The sequence below is a fragment of the Aythya marila genome (genome assembly GCF_965140915.1).
Source record: "Aythya marila genome assembly, chromosome: 4".
Taxonomy (NCBI): domain Eukaryota; kingdom Metazoa; phylum Chordata; class Aves; order Anseriformes; family Anatidae; genus Aythya; species Aythya marila.
This window is the reverse complement of record NC_139045.1, coordinates 17978286-17992752: the sequence shown is the minus strand read 5'-3', so window position 1 is coordinate 17992752 and position 14467 is coordinate 17978286. Positions and strand designations below refer to the sequence as shown.

General features: G+C 42.4%; 1 protein-coding gene across 6 annotated transcripts in view; it reads left to right on the top strand.

The window, feature by feature from the left end:
* MTUS1 (microtubule associated scaffold protein 1) overlaps positions 1 to 14467 on the top strand; it is a 113479-nt gene that overhangs the window by 81435 nt on the left and 17577 nt on the right. For 5 of the 6 annotated variants that reach the window (XM_082758965.1, XM_082758967.1, XM_082758966.1 and 2 more), the window contains one exon: positions 3496 to 3713. In XM_082758965.1, coding sequence (XP_082615091.1) covers positions 3496 to 3713 — 218 coding nt within the window. Of the gene's footprint in view, positions 1 to 3495; positions 3714 to 13669; positions 13898 to 14467 lie in introns of those variants that run through there. The other variant, XM_082758970.1, reaches the window with a different exon arrangement.

Genomic DNA, 14467 nt, shown 5'->3' with positions numbered 1-14467 from the left:
CATTTTTTTTTTCTTAGAAATTAAACCTCTTGCAGGCCTTCATAGTACATGGTAAGCAATGGAAGGCTTTGATTTGGCTCTGCCAACCAAAAAGTGGGTGCCGGATGTTTCAGCTGGCAATTTAGCAGCAGTGCACAAGATCGAGAGGCTCAGGAAAGCAGCAGGACCTGGCAAGTTGAGTTAGGCAGCCGCTCCAGTACTATGCCAAGTGCTGTGCAATGCTGAGGCTCCTCAATGCAACTGTATGGAACGCACCCCAGTGTGTGAGTGGCACTGTATTTCTTGCATCTGATTACCTGCTACCCAGAGAAACTATGCATGGGAAATGGTTCTCCTTATGGAAAAACTTGGGATGGGCCTAATAGTCTTCCCAAAGAAAAGTCTCTCCAGCTGCTGTCCATGCAGTGACTTCAGAGGGAGTGGGAGGATTCCTGGACCTTTTTCAAGGTCATAGGATATTCTTTTTTGCCAGCAAGATACTGAATCTTCTGTGACTGATTCAGTGATCAGAAGGCTCAATCTTTACAAAACTACTGCTGCTATTTTTATGGATTAAAAAAAATAATAAGACCCTATTTGGTGATTGTGTATGGTTGCTGTGCTGCACGTAGTACTTGAGTATCTGTGACTTACAATCTTCAGAAACTGAGCATTTTAAATAGATTGGGTACTGTGTTTTCTAGACTGTTGGAGAAGAGTCCACAAGGGGAAAATCTGTTTTACTTTACAAGTCTGACTTGCATAAAGGTGGCAAGTAAAAATGGCGAAGTGAGGAGGACTTAGGCTGGTGACTGATATTGTCCTTAATTTAGAGTCCAACGTTGATGTGTTGTATCAGTAATTAGACTTGATGCCTTTGTTCTAACGAAATCATGGCTTTTGTTTTGACATCATAGTATGGCTTCTATACAAATCTGGAAACAATCTGTCATTGCCCAGGGGTACGCAAGCCATAAATAAGCATTGGAGTGCTGCTGGCGTTAATCCGTAGAGGCAGCTCATGCTACAGAGAGTTGATGCTAGCAGAGAAATGCTTTTCAACATCTAAAGTGGTTCTGCAGAGCACATGCCTGTGATAAAATTGTTAACAGGAATGTCACTGAATTTCTCTTGTGCACATTTTTTTTTGTTCAGCTTTTTTTAGTTCAGTATCCAGGGTTGGCTTGGATGAATGTTTGAAGGAGCTTCTCTGAAGAGGCTTGGTGGTCTGGGCACCACAATAAAAGCAGTGGTGTGAAACTGGCAAACTGATAAAGCCAGGCTGTGGAGACAGTGGGTAGTTGGAGTCTGTTGTCACTTGCGGTTAGCTGTTGTATCAGGGTACTTATTTAAACAAAATAACTTCATTATGTAACAGTATCTGATGTAATTTTTTTCCCTGAATAAAAATTGTCTGCAACCCTTTGTACAGATGGGAAGCAGCTCTTCATGCTCTGTCGGGGTCCTAACAAATAATGTTAGTCACTTCATACAGTGAATTAAGTGTTGACATTACTACCTTTATTAGTAAATTTATCCCGTACCCTTAAATCGGCAATAGTGCTCCAATTCTCTGTTTATTGTAAGGGAAGCTTTTAGGGAGGGAGATGGAATAAATGAGAGAGTAGGAGTACATGAGCCAGTTGGGCAGGGAAGGACTGAATGTACGCCTTTATTCTCTAGTCACTGCCGTGTTTTGCTTCCTTTCCTCCCCTTGATTATTGCCTCTTGTGATTTTTTTTTAAGAAACTTCAGAAGGTGACCAGTATTTGCTGGAAGATTGCTGGGAATCTAACATGATAGCTCTCAGAGCTGAACCCTCTTCCATTTATAGAGGTGTAAATGAAACAATGTTATGTCTGCACTGAGAGAAAAAAACTGCCCCCATTAGGTAAAATGGTGGTAAAAATATACCTGGAACTGGCAGCCAAGCTTGGTCCGTTTGCCCTACTGATTAGAATTTGGTTTTTGATTTGGGTTATGTTGATACCTTTAACAGCTCTAATATTAAACAGCAAGACAGTATGTTTCTAATAGGAAATACACCCTGTAACAGTCAGCATCTCCTTAGCAGGAGTGCAGCGAGATCTCCAATAATGCAGGAGTGCCCAAACATTATAAAGCAGTAATGCTGACATTTCTCTAACTAAGGGAGGACAGGAAATCTTGCCTGGAGACGATTTATTTGGAAAATTCATAGTCTTAGGGAGGCCCTTCACACGCGGCTCAGCAAGAGGCACAGATGACATCAGTATTTTGAACAGAAAACTTTTTCAAATGTTCTGAAAACGAGCGAAGTCTATGCAAGACTGGTGCATTAATGCAACAGTTGATGTGTCAGACTAACATTAACTGAGAATCACAGGTTTATTGTTAATAATATTAAGTTATGTGATTGAGGCTTTCACTGCTGGCAATATGCAAGAGTCACTTGACAACCTTCATACCAGGTGTTTGGACTTCAGAAGGGATTCATTAGCAGCTACTTCTAGTTCATTAATTTGTCCCCTGTTTTTTCCACATGTTCTTGTTTTTCTTTTCTCAGAATCTCATCTCTCAGGTTTTATCGCTTTATCTGGAAGAAATCTTGTTAAGTTGACACTGTACAAAGTAATCTGCTCCGATGTCTTCATTAAAATGCCAAGGGATATTTATGTATTGCGTCAGCCTTCTGTTGCGAAAGTGTTTGCTTGTCCTGTGTGTGATCAAAAGACTGGCCCTATCTGCACTGCAGTACTGTACCTTTTTGGTCTGAAGGCAGCAGAGAAACCTGTAACCTCGGTGGTGTTTACGAATCCAGGGCTGGGTTATGTAATGCGGTTTCCTCTGGCACCACACAATTGTGTACTGTGAAGGGACTGAGGTTGCAACATAACTGAGAATATTAAGTGAGCTATGTAATTCTTGGACCGTGAAAAGCAGCAGGGCAAACTCAAAATATGTTACATTTTAGAGCATTTTTAAGTATCATCTGTGACCTAAATTGCTGATGCTAGAAACTTGTTGGAAGACCTTTGGGTAATGGAGCTCAAACCTGAGATGTAGAGTGGAGTTCTTGCAGTAAAATTTTTTTTGGAAGGATGGAAAAGATCAAGGAAATGTGGGGGAAATGGTTTTGTATTCAGTACTACCTTAGAGTTTAGAAAATATGAAATACATGTTGCAAACAGAAGTGGTTGGCTCATCTTAAGGTAGAAACAAGTTAGTGGATGGGTACGATTACAGAAATCTTGCATTTTATGTAAATGTTTATTAAAATCACAGAATGTAGAATATGCTGAAAAGTAAGCCACAATACACGAAGGTAAGGACAAAGAGCAAAATATTGTATATGAGGTTATGGTTCTAGAACCCAGCCTGTCAGATGATTATGTCTGATCCACAGTGCTGTGGAACAAACCTTTCTCCTAGTTAGTGTTTCAGGACGAGTTTAGATCTATATTCTTTTGTACCTGCCTTTAAGTTTTCATTAGACATAAAGTACAGATTAACTCGTTGTTGTTGTTTTTGTTCCAGTTGACAAGGGCAAGCAGCGGAGTCCAAAAAGCTCGTGCATACAGACACAAACCTCCACAGATGTGCATTCACCTGGCACAAAAACAGCTGAGTTGACACAGTACAAGACAAAATGTGAGAACCAAAGTGGAATCATTCTGCAGCTGAAGAAATTCCTGTCAAGCAGCAACCAGAAGTTTGAAGCATTGACAATTGTGATCCAGCACCTGCAGTCTGAGGTAAAAAACAAAACAAAACAAAACAAAAGTCTTGCAACTAATCCATTCTGACTTTAATTTGTTGAACTGTTCTCAACAATGGCTTCTGAATATATTATACACTGATACATAATGTCTGCATTTTCACTCCAGTTGCTGCATTCCTGTGTCTTCTTTCTCCTATGATTCCTTTTCTAATGCGATCCATTGCAAGTTCCTATATTAACTATATGCCTTCAATTAATGGTGCTATTATAACAGAATGTTCTCATGTTAGTGCCATTTTAAATAACCTTTAATGTGTATTTGTAGCCTAGAAATAATTTCTAGTAAGTTGTGAATAAATCAAGTACAGATGTGGTTACCTGTATTTAATGAAATAAGGGTGGCCACTTGCTCTATAGTTCCTATCCGTCTTCTTGTGGGACTTCCAGAAAACTTGTTCCAGGCATCAGTTGGACAGAAACAAACAAACAAAAAACCTCAACGTGTTTGACTGCCTCTTTGCAGCTTCACATCTTTTTCTGAAAATAAGTTTCTAAAAGTTTTTATTCCTTCAGGGCTGAGCACCTCTTCAAGTATATACTTGAAGTTCTGCCCCTGTAGGAAAGTCTAGTTTGAAGAGAAAATCTGCATGACCTTGCTTTGTTATCTGATATTGGAAAGAAGGTTAGATAAAGAGTGGATATGCTTTACAAATAATTGAGAATGAAGTGCAGGGTACTGACTATTAAATGCTGCATTATTGGTAATATCTTTACAATTATCAACTTTCATTAAAAAAAGAAATAATAATGCACCTGAAATTTAGTGGAGTTCGTCTGATGTGTGTTAATGTTTGCTTGTCCTAGTCTGTTCGACATACAGAATGACTTCAGAAGTTTGATAACGCACTAGAGTGTTGGTCTGCTTTGAAAGATTTTGAGAGAAATCTCAAGTTAGGGGATAACAGTTTTGGATTTATGCTGCAACAGTCGATGCAGACTTTACTAGCAGTTCATTTTGTATTTATAGCTAATGTTCCAAGATTGATACCAGTTGTATTTTAGCTGTTCCCATATGTAGTGATTTCATCCAATGTATAAAAATCACTGAGTTGTCTTAGTATGCTGCCAGAAACATAGCATTCTCTTCTGCTGGGATAATATCTGTTCACTCTCCTTTCAACTAAAAACACTGCATTATTGTTAAGTTCAAGTCTGGTTCAACTCAGAAAGAACAGTTGCTTTTACTGAGTTTTGTGAGGTTGGTTTGTTTTAGTTTTTTAAACTCTTGATTGGAACATTTTTCTCTAATATAATTTAAGATCTTCAAAGCAATTTGTTACAAGCTTTTTGGGTGCCTGTCATCTAATACAAACTTGTGAAATTTGGACTGCTAAACTTCTGTTCAATCTTCGTGAGACTTTATAATAAGCACCTAGATTTCTGGTAACTTTCATAATTAAAATAAAAGTCTTGGCCCAGGTTCTTTCAGATATTTTGTATTGCAATATTTATTTATTTATTTATTTATTTTTTAAGGAATACGTAATCTGTGCATCTTTACCTGGTATTTTAGTCAGAAGCCTGTCATATGTACTTCTTCCAGGCTGTTTTACGGTGCATTTGCAGTATAGGCATTGTTTCCAGGGATGATTATTGAGGGGAAAAAAAAAAAAGTGTGTAAGATGGAGGGAAGAGAGAAGAACTTTGTGGGGGAGAATAATTTTTCTGCTTCTGCCTTTTTGTTATTATTTTGCATGTGGAAAGAAAAAAATGTCAATTATATAAATTAAAATCAATAAAATAAATTAAAATCATTAAAATAATATTAAAAAAAATAATTATTAATTTAATTAAAAATAACAAAAGCATATCAATTATATAAAACCAGTAATCTAGGAGTGTTAAGCCAAAGCACTTGTAACTGGGCTAAAAATTGGTGTGTTGACGTATCTGCAGTTGTTCCAGGTATTGACGTTCTCTTCTTTCCCAGGATAAGACAAGTCCTAGGTGAAGAGGCCATGTCTTACTGTACTTAGTGTAGGACTGAAGAGGACCATTCTGCCATGGTTGGTGTAAGCAGTACTCAGAAATCTGATGAGTAGCTAGGGAATCCTTCAAGATTTCTGTATTTTAGAGAAGGCTGAAGAGTGGTCTTGTTCTGTTTTGGTTGTTTTTTCCTTCCCTTCTGAACTGTGCATTTTGGTCTAGCTAATTTAATCTGAACTGGCTGTGCATTTATTTTTTGGAAGTGTGTCTCAGGGATTGCTTCAATGTAGTTCTCAAATTTTGGGGGTAAATTCAGGGAGAAACTTAGAGGGTTTAACTCAAGCTGAAAATCACTGCCTTAACTACTGCAGAGCCAACAGAAAGTAGCTTCAGCTTTTATGAAAGTAGTTTTCAGTTTTTTTGGGGGGAAGAAATCAACTAATCATAATCTTTTTTATTATTATGTGAACAACAAGGCTGTGCTTCCCACTCCTCCTACTTGAGCAAGTGTGAAGTAACACAGTACAGCTTGAGCTGATAAAACAGTATGCTGTCACCAGAAGAGGGTCCTGCTGTACACTCCTCTGGTGCTGGTCTGTCCCTGATTCAGCTTTCAGCTGCCAGAAAGCTACTCTAGCCATAGAGAGAGCATTTCTTGTCCAAATTAGTGACATGGACCGTTCTTCTGGTCAGAACCAGTGCAAGGGGGAGGCAGGGTTAAGGACAGGCTGCCTGGTTAGATAGAGAAAAGAGCCAGGGTGAGCTGCTGCAGAACTTCAAGGCTGTATGTCGCAGCTAGAGCCTCTTGGCAAAACCCGCCCCAGCCTTTCCTGTATTCCCTGCGGGAGGAGGAACTGACAAAGCTGAAGTTACTGGGAGAGGTGAATCAGCTGCTGCTATTTTTTTTCTTCTCTTCAAGAGGTCCCAGATGCAATTCTGCACCAAAATTTTAAATTGCTTCTTATGAGCTCATGTGAAATGGGATAGCACTGGCAAAATGAGAATTTGCTGGCAGTGACTTCTGTCAGAAATGCAGCCAGCCCTTCTGGAGCGAAGTCATGAGGCTGCTGTCTAAGGGTTAAACAAAATTGTGTAAGGCTGCTGTGCTGTTTCCAGCTGAGCTCACAAAACTCTGTGTGAGCTCAAACGTGTTTGTTACGAGCATTATCATGGAGCTGTCAATATTAACAGCTGGCTCTGATAATACCTCTAACACTGGAGCTGTTAGGGTTTGTCTAGATGATTTCTGTGGTTAACTGCTTCTACCAAGACTGTTCTGAATTTAAGCCTCTTAAAGGTGGGCCAGTCCACCCTGATAAAACTGTAAAACCAGATTTCAACTGAGCAGATCCTGTTGCAATGAATTAGCACTAGATTGAAACCCTGGTGGCAACCTGATTACTTGTTGGTAAGGAACAACGTGTCCAATGAGAATGTCAGACTGTACCAAGATTTTTCGTTGCTAGATAACTGTGTGTATGCTAACTGAGCATTAAAAGTACGTGTCAAGCTGCAATCTTATCAAAACAGCAAGCTAGTCCTTCTAGACGTCTGTTTTCCCTCTAGTCCCCTGGTAATTCCTATGGCTCAGTAACTCTTTTCCTGTTTTTTTTTAAGTTCAGACAAGAGAGGAAAAGTGACAGAACAGTGGAAATGGGCTTACTGAGTGCAAAGGAAAGCCGGCTTCCTTTAACTACGTAAGCTCTGAAATGTGTACTAGACTTGAGTGTTAATTTTGCATGTTTTGACTTTTTTCTTGTCTCTTTAGTAGCAGATGCATTCAGAGAAACTCTAGAGATAATATGGTTTAAGACTTTTGGTGTAGGTGAGGCTGTGGCTGGCCATGGTGGAGCCTGTCAGGCCTGTGGGCTCACACTTGTGTCTGTGCAGCCTGGTGCCTGCAGGCCCTGGGGAGAGCCAGTGCAGGAACACCATGAGGAGCCCACGGAAGAGTAATCGGTCTGTCCGTACCTGAAGTTTTATGGGCATGCTCTTGTGAAGTGGTTAACTCTGGGAAGGAGTGAGAGTGAGAAACCAGTGTGAGGCAGGGATGTGTGCCTGAGAGGCCCTCAGCAGCACAACCTCTGGTTAAACCGCCCCAGCTTTGGGGTTGGGAGATGTTTGTTTTGTCTGCATGGTACTGGCTGGGTCTTATATTTGGTTTTGGTCACTTCTAAAGCCATTCAAGAAAGATTTAGCTTTGAAGTGAAGAGGAAATGTATTGCTGTTGTGTGACTCAAACTGCTTTGTGAGTATTGAAAGTGTGAATTGACAGCTGCTGCCTTCATATTTTCGTATTTTAATGCGTATGTTTTAATTGCCACATTTGGAAGTACTCAAGTCATTAAAAAAACAGTCAGTAAAATGTTTTATTAATACCCAGTTCTGTTGTTTTTACTTTAAGAAATTAAATCAAGTCCTTAAGTCCTTCAAGAGCTTTTAAAAGACTCAGGCATAGAAGCAAGCTTCAAAATTTTGCCGGTGCCACGGAGCTCCAGAGATGAACAGAAACAAAGCCTTACTGCTGTTCTTCTCTTGGTATGCTTGAGAAGACTGGAATTTACAATTCAAATTTTACTTTGGAATGACTGGGGCGACTTCTTCAAGAAGTCACCTTCACAGAGGGAATGTGATTTGCAAGGCTCCAGAGCCTTGGCAAAATAATATGGGGATACCATTAATTGTGGATGTGATACAGGAAGCAGTGTAAGTAATGAGCTAGAAATTGTGTGGCTGAGATGGACTTCGGTATTTCTAGGTGGAAATAAAAATCCACCATTAATACATGAGCTACTCTAACTGGCATTTCCTGACATGTAGATGACTGTGAGAGTCAAGGTACTAGTCTTCTAGGGAATTTCCTAGCACTTATTTTTTTTCCATCTTGGAATACGCAAACATGTTGATTGGAATAATTTGTGCTGGTCTTCATGGAAGCTCAGCAGAAAATATTTATATTTATTATATGAGGAAATGCATACCCAACTTAAGGAGCAGAAGTACATATTGCATCACTAAACCCCAAACCCTTAGTGGTAAAAGAAAGTTTTGGAACAGTTGCATTTTTGGCATGTACATCCAAAATACATTGGCAAGGCCACTGTTAAGCACAGCTGTCTGAGTTTAAATTTATAGTTTTGACTTTCCAGAACCTAACATCAAACCTGTCTGGTTCTCATTAAGATTCTCATCCAAAATGCACTTCTGCTCATTAAATCTGGCTTCCCAGAGTATAGATATCTCTTTTTACACGGGACAGAATGTAAGGATATAAGATCATTTTTGTTGGCAGCTTGTATCTTACAGGTAGCTGTTGTGGAAACCAAGGAAGTTTCAAATTATTCTCAAGTTCTTTGTAGCATTTGACTGCTAATTGACAATAACGTTTTTGGCAACATTGAAATTTTGTGAGCTATTAACACCCAGGAAATTAACTACTGTGAGACCTGGCTCTGGTAAAATAGCCATCCAGCTCTTAGAAGACACTTCAGTTACCACATTTATTGGGTACTGTTGGGTGTTCAGAAGTGGTGATGGAGAGTTCAGCCCTGTAGCTGGTCCTAGCAAAAGGTGTGCTGAGAAAAATACATCTTTGACTTTAAAATCAAGTTTCATGTTTCAGGTAGCCAGTATTGCCTTCCCTGACAAAGAAGCTAATTCCCATGGCTACCTTGTTATTTCTCCTAGTTCCTAATCTTTAAGGAAGATGCACAACTGATGCTAGATGTAACTATTGCAGATTTGAAGTAAAAGGGAGGGGCTCATGGGAGAAAGAAAATTACATCTTTGCTTCTTGTTTCCCTCTTCTTGTACTGTATTTTCAGATGAAATTCTAAACAGCCTTAAAACCAGAAGGCCTTAGAACAAATACTGTAATGTTTTGCTCAAGTGTAGGATCCTAACCTTTAAAAATTTTGATAAAGGTAATTATAATTCTATAGATGTGAGAATTTAAGTTATGGCATTGCGGTTTGTCAAGCTGCATCATATCTGTTCAAGACTTTGACTTTGTCGCATGCTCAGATGAGATGAATTGAAGCAAATTTGGGAAAACACTGAAAAATTAAATAATTGCTCAAGTAGGGTGAACTTGCTTATGAGATGAGAATTTTAACAGGGAAGAAGAGAGTAATTCTGTGTGACATAAAGTTAATATTACAGTTCAGGAATCTTATAGAGTAGGAAATGGGCTGTAAAGTTAAATAGCCCATCTTACTACTCCATCTGGGCCTAACTTTGTAAAGCTATTGCATACAGGTGGCCATTTTTCAAAATGGGAAGACAAGTGCTTATTCTCTCATATGAGCATAAGATCCTGTCTAATGTTTGTACAAGTGTAGAGCCCACAAGTTCAAGATCCATATTAAATATTAAGTGACTCACAGGAATCCTGTCTGGCTGGTTCTCTGCTTTACTGTTTCACATACTAAACATTGGGGAACAAACATTTGATGCTTCATAAATGAGAGAAGTCAAATGTTGGAAGTTACAGGGAGTCTCTCTTAGCTAATCGCAGAAGAGTTGTAGTCTGAGACTCAACTGGGTTCTGTTTGAAGTAAGAAGTCAAGGGCAGGTGAAAATTGATTGTTTATTTTGTCTGATAAGAAGGCAGCACAATAACAATGTCAAGAGTAATTTGGAAATAGTCATTTCACTGTAGGTTGGTTGATTTGAGATGATTAATGGCATTTTCACTTTACTGCAGTAATAGTCTAGTCCTCCATTCAAAAATATACCTGGAGAAGGGGGTTAAAGACCCTGGCTAACTTTAATGATACCTGGCTAACTTTACCTTGCTTTTGCCTCTGAGTACTGTGAAAGAGATAGTATTTCAATATTTAAGTGGGTTGAGGTTGGGTGAGTGTTTGTTTTTTTTTTTTTTTTTTAAAGACAATTTCTAAAATTGCTGACTTCTAATTAGAAGACTTGCTTACTTGCTTAAAGGACGAGGAAGGAACAGGAACTGGTAGAGGTAGTCTGCCATAAGGACCAAAGTAATCAATGCAAATGTAATATTGCAGAGCGGATATGAATGGCCCTTTTGTTACCCCCGCATAACTACCTCCGAGCTATAGCTGATGCCACGTGAGTGACTGGAGTTTATACAGAGACATGACTCAGCTTCCACGTTAAGGCCAGTGATCATACTCATCTTTTCACTCATGTTGGAGAATTGTTTACAAATAACCTTTTGGTATCTTGAAATAAATAAATAATGTTTCTCTCTGAATTTGGTTTAGGAGTAAGTGCTTATTGTTTGACACTAAACAGCTTTCAAAATCAGGCTTTCTTTTCCCGGAATAAAATTAATTTGACCCTATATCTGACAGTGAAACACAGTTGGGTGCTTCCTTTCTTTGCTGCTCTCATGAATTTCTGTCTTACAGACTCTGGACAAATTTTATTTATTCTGTTTTAACAAATATATTTTTATATATGGAACTTTGTCCTCCTCTCACGTGTGTTGACTCCTGAAACAACTTGTTTAGGAAGTGTATCAGTGATAAAACGAGAAGGCTGATCCGCAGCCTTGCAGATCAGAGCTCTTTCCACCTTGCAGTTCTGCCCGTAACAGGTCTAACTGCTCCTGACTCAAAGCCTCCTGCGCATTTGCTGCCATGGGGTGCTTCGTAATGGCATCATCTGAGCCTTTCTCTCCCTTCTGTTGGCAGGGACCACTCCGTATCTCCTCCTTAAGAGGAGAACGCCCCAGTATAGGCAGGATATGTTCGTGTCACAGAAAAAGTCCCACAACATGACTGATTTTCTGAAATACTTCAGGACCTAGAAGTCAGTTGTGACCGTTCCATGGGAAACGTATCGGTACTTTGCAGAGTGCAGCTGGAGCTATGCGCCAATAATACTTGTTCCAAACCTGATAGACAATATGTGGGAGGGAATTTGCAGCGCGAGGCTTCTCATGAGAACAATTTGGAAGATTTGTGAAACACCGGCCGCTCGGGAAATGCTTGTAGCTTAGCTCTTGGGGATACCTTGTGGCTCTCGCAGGCGAATATTCAGCTTAGGTACATGGCCAGGAAGGTTGGCTGCTGGCATGCTTGGTGCTAGATACCTTTTGTGTTCATTGTGGAATGTGGACGTTTGTGGAGCTTCCTGCTTTTAAGGCACAGAGATGGCAGCTTCTGAGCTGTTTGTGTCCTCACTGTTGTCCTTCTCCTAAGATGACACCAGGCTGGTCTGTTGGAATTTAGAGCTGCAGCAAAACCAGCTGGCTGCCAGGAAAAAGCACTCTTGAGCCTGTAACTGCCAGTAACAAAAGCATGAATAAGACATCTCGTAATTTATTCCATTCCTGACTTGTCATTTTTGTCATTTTGAAACTGTCACGATCTCCACCCTTTACCTCGTACCTTTTTTCCCCTGCTTTTGTGTTTCTCTCTGGCTGCAGCAGAGCACATCTCACCTTCCCAGGTGTACTTGCTGTTGGGCACACATCCCCCTGGAGTTTCCTGACAAATCCTCAAAAGCTGTGAAGGATTTTTTTTAACTGCTTAATCCCGCACGTAACAGGAAATGTCCAGGTCTCCTGCTTTATGCTGAGCATTGTTTTACAGCATCTTACAAGAGAGATGCACCCGAATGGTACCACCTGGGGCAAAGCTTTTGTCCCCGAGCTCTGTTCTCGTGGCTGCCCACTGCCTCCATGTTTGTGGTAGCATAAATGCTTTTGCTAAAGCTAGCCTGGCTGCCTTGCACAGCTGTAACAGATTCTTTTGAAATAAGAGAAGTAGGTACCCAGCCATCCTCCATCATCTTGCCATAAGCTCATAAATTTTGCCAGAAACAGCTTTAAATTGTTACTAAGAGCCTCCTTGAGTCTGTGACAGCTAACCGAGGATTGTGCTGTTGGAGAAATCTGGCAATGATAAAATTATATGGAGAAATGAGCAAGGCCAAAACTGCTTGATCCTGCCTCGTGGAGCTGTTTTTTCAGTTTTTGGTATTGATTTTCACTACAATCTTGTGAAGTATGAGCTAGAAGATACCTGCATAGCTGTCTGGGAATGAAATACTGAAGATGGCCCCTCCTGGATTTTGGGAGTTGTGTTTGGCATTTTACCAGGTGGCTGGTGGTCCTGATGGGAAGCCTTTTCTGAATGTTTTCTTTCATGGGGGTCATGGGGCATGTCTGCGTGGATTTCTTGCTTTGGGAAACCACGAGTGGGCGCGTTGAAGGCTGAGGGCTTACGGATCAACAGCACCAGGAAAATGCAAAACGGTGCGAGAGCAGCGGGAAGCAAGGAGCTCCCAAATGAGAGATTGGGCTCAGGAGAGCAGTGTCTCCTATTCTGCTTTGAGGTTTTGGCTTCTGGTTGGCCAGTCGGTTAATTTGATGTGGAAAGGACACAGAGATCAGAATAGCTTTAATTAAAACCAGACACGAGCCATTCTGTGGGCCATGAGGCAGGCCTTTTGGAGGCACCAGCCCGAATGGCGGCCTTCCCGAGGGGCCTACCGCACCGTGCAGCCACCGGCCAGAGGGGGAGGCAGGTGGTGATCAGGTCAGGGATGATTTTTTGGGTGAGAATTACAATCAGGGCTGAGTATGTGAGCCAAGAAGTGGGGAGAGGAACCCCCTCAGTGGCTCCCTGTGGCGTGCAGCCTCCTGGAAGCCCACAGAGGCAGGCGGAGCGGGGCTTGGCGTCGCCGGGCTTTGCCCCGGGGGCTTTCTGTGTGGGGTGGCTTTGTCCCCCAAGCTTTTCGTGCGGCGTGGCCGGGCTCTGCCCGTGTTCTCACCCCAAGGGGGGCAGCCACCGGCTGCAGCACGGTGCTGACAGCAGCAGCTGTGTCCCGGAGGCACGGCGCTGTCACTCGTGCGGCTGCGAGGGGCGCCGCCGCCTCGGGGCGCCCGTGCCCCTGCCTGCCCGAGCCCCGGCGGCTCGGGGCCGGGGCGGGTTTATTTTCTTTTTCTTTCCTTCTTTTTTTTTTTTTTTTTTTTTTCCCTCCCGGTGTTCCCTAGCGGAAGCACAAAGCCAGCGGCTCCGGGCCTCCCGCTCCTCTCTCCTCCGCGATTTAAAGCCCGAAAAGCGGCGGCTCCCGGCTCCGCCACCCCCCGCAGCTCTTCCCCCCCTCTCCCTCTCTCCCTCCCTCCCTCCCGCGGGCGGGCACCGATCGCAGCCCGGGGCTCGGCAGCGGGAGGCAGGCGCTGCCCGAGGGATGGGCTGCTCCGGCAGCAGGCTCTGCACCTACCCGCCGTGCGCCGCAGCCAGGGTAACGCCGCCGGGCTCGCCTGGATCGGGCGGGGATGCGGGGTGCGGGGTTTGGGGGTTTTTGGGGTGTGTTTTTTTTGGTAGTGATGCTGGGGAGCGGGGCGCGGCGAGGGGAGGAAGGAGCTGGCAAAGGGAGAGAAGAGGGGGGATCCTGTGCTCCCCTCCTGGCTCTCTGGGGGTGCGGGGCGATGCCCACCCCGTAACGCACCCTGCAAGGTGCCCTGCCCGCCTTGGGCACTCCTCTGCCCTTGTCAGCCATCGGCTGCCTTGTGCCCAGGGCTCCCGGCGCTCCACCCATCATAAAGTGTGCAGGCGAGTGCTGCGGAGCAGGATTCAGATTGCCATGGTATCCTGGAATAAAAATAATAATAATAAAAAAACAACCAACGGAGCTATTATTTCGTTTTAGAGTACAACTTCCTTAACGACAGGAGAACATCTGTGTGTTTGGGAACGGTGGGGCTGTTGTCCTACATGATTCATGTCTTGGCTTCTTGCTCCTGCCTCTTGTTTTGCTGCAGAGCACATCGAAGTTGATTATTGGAAGGTGCCCTGTCCAGGTCGCTAGTAA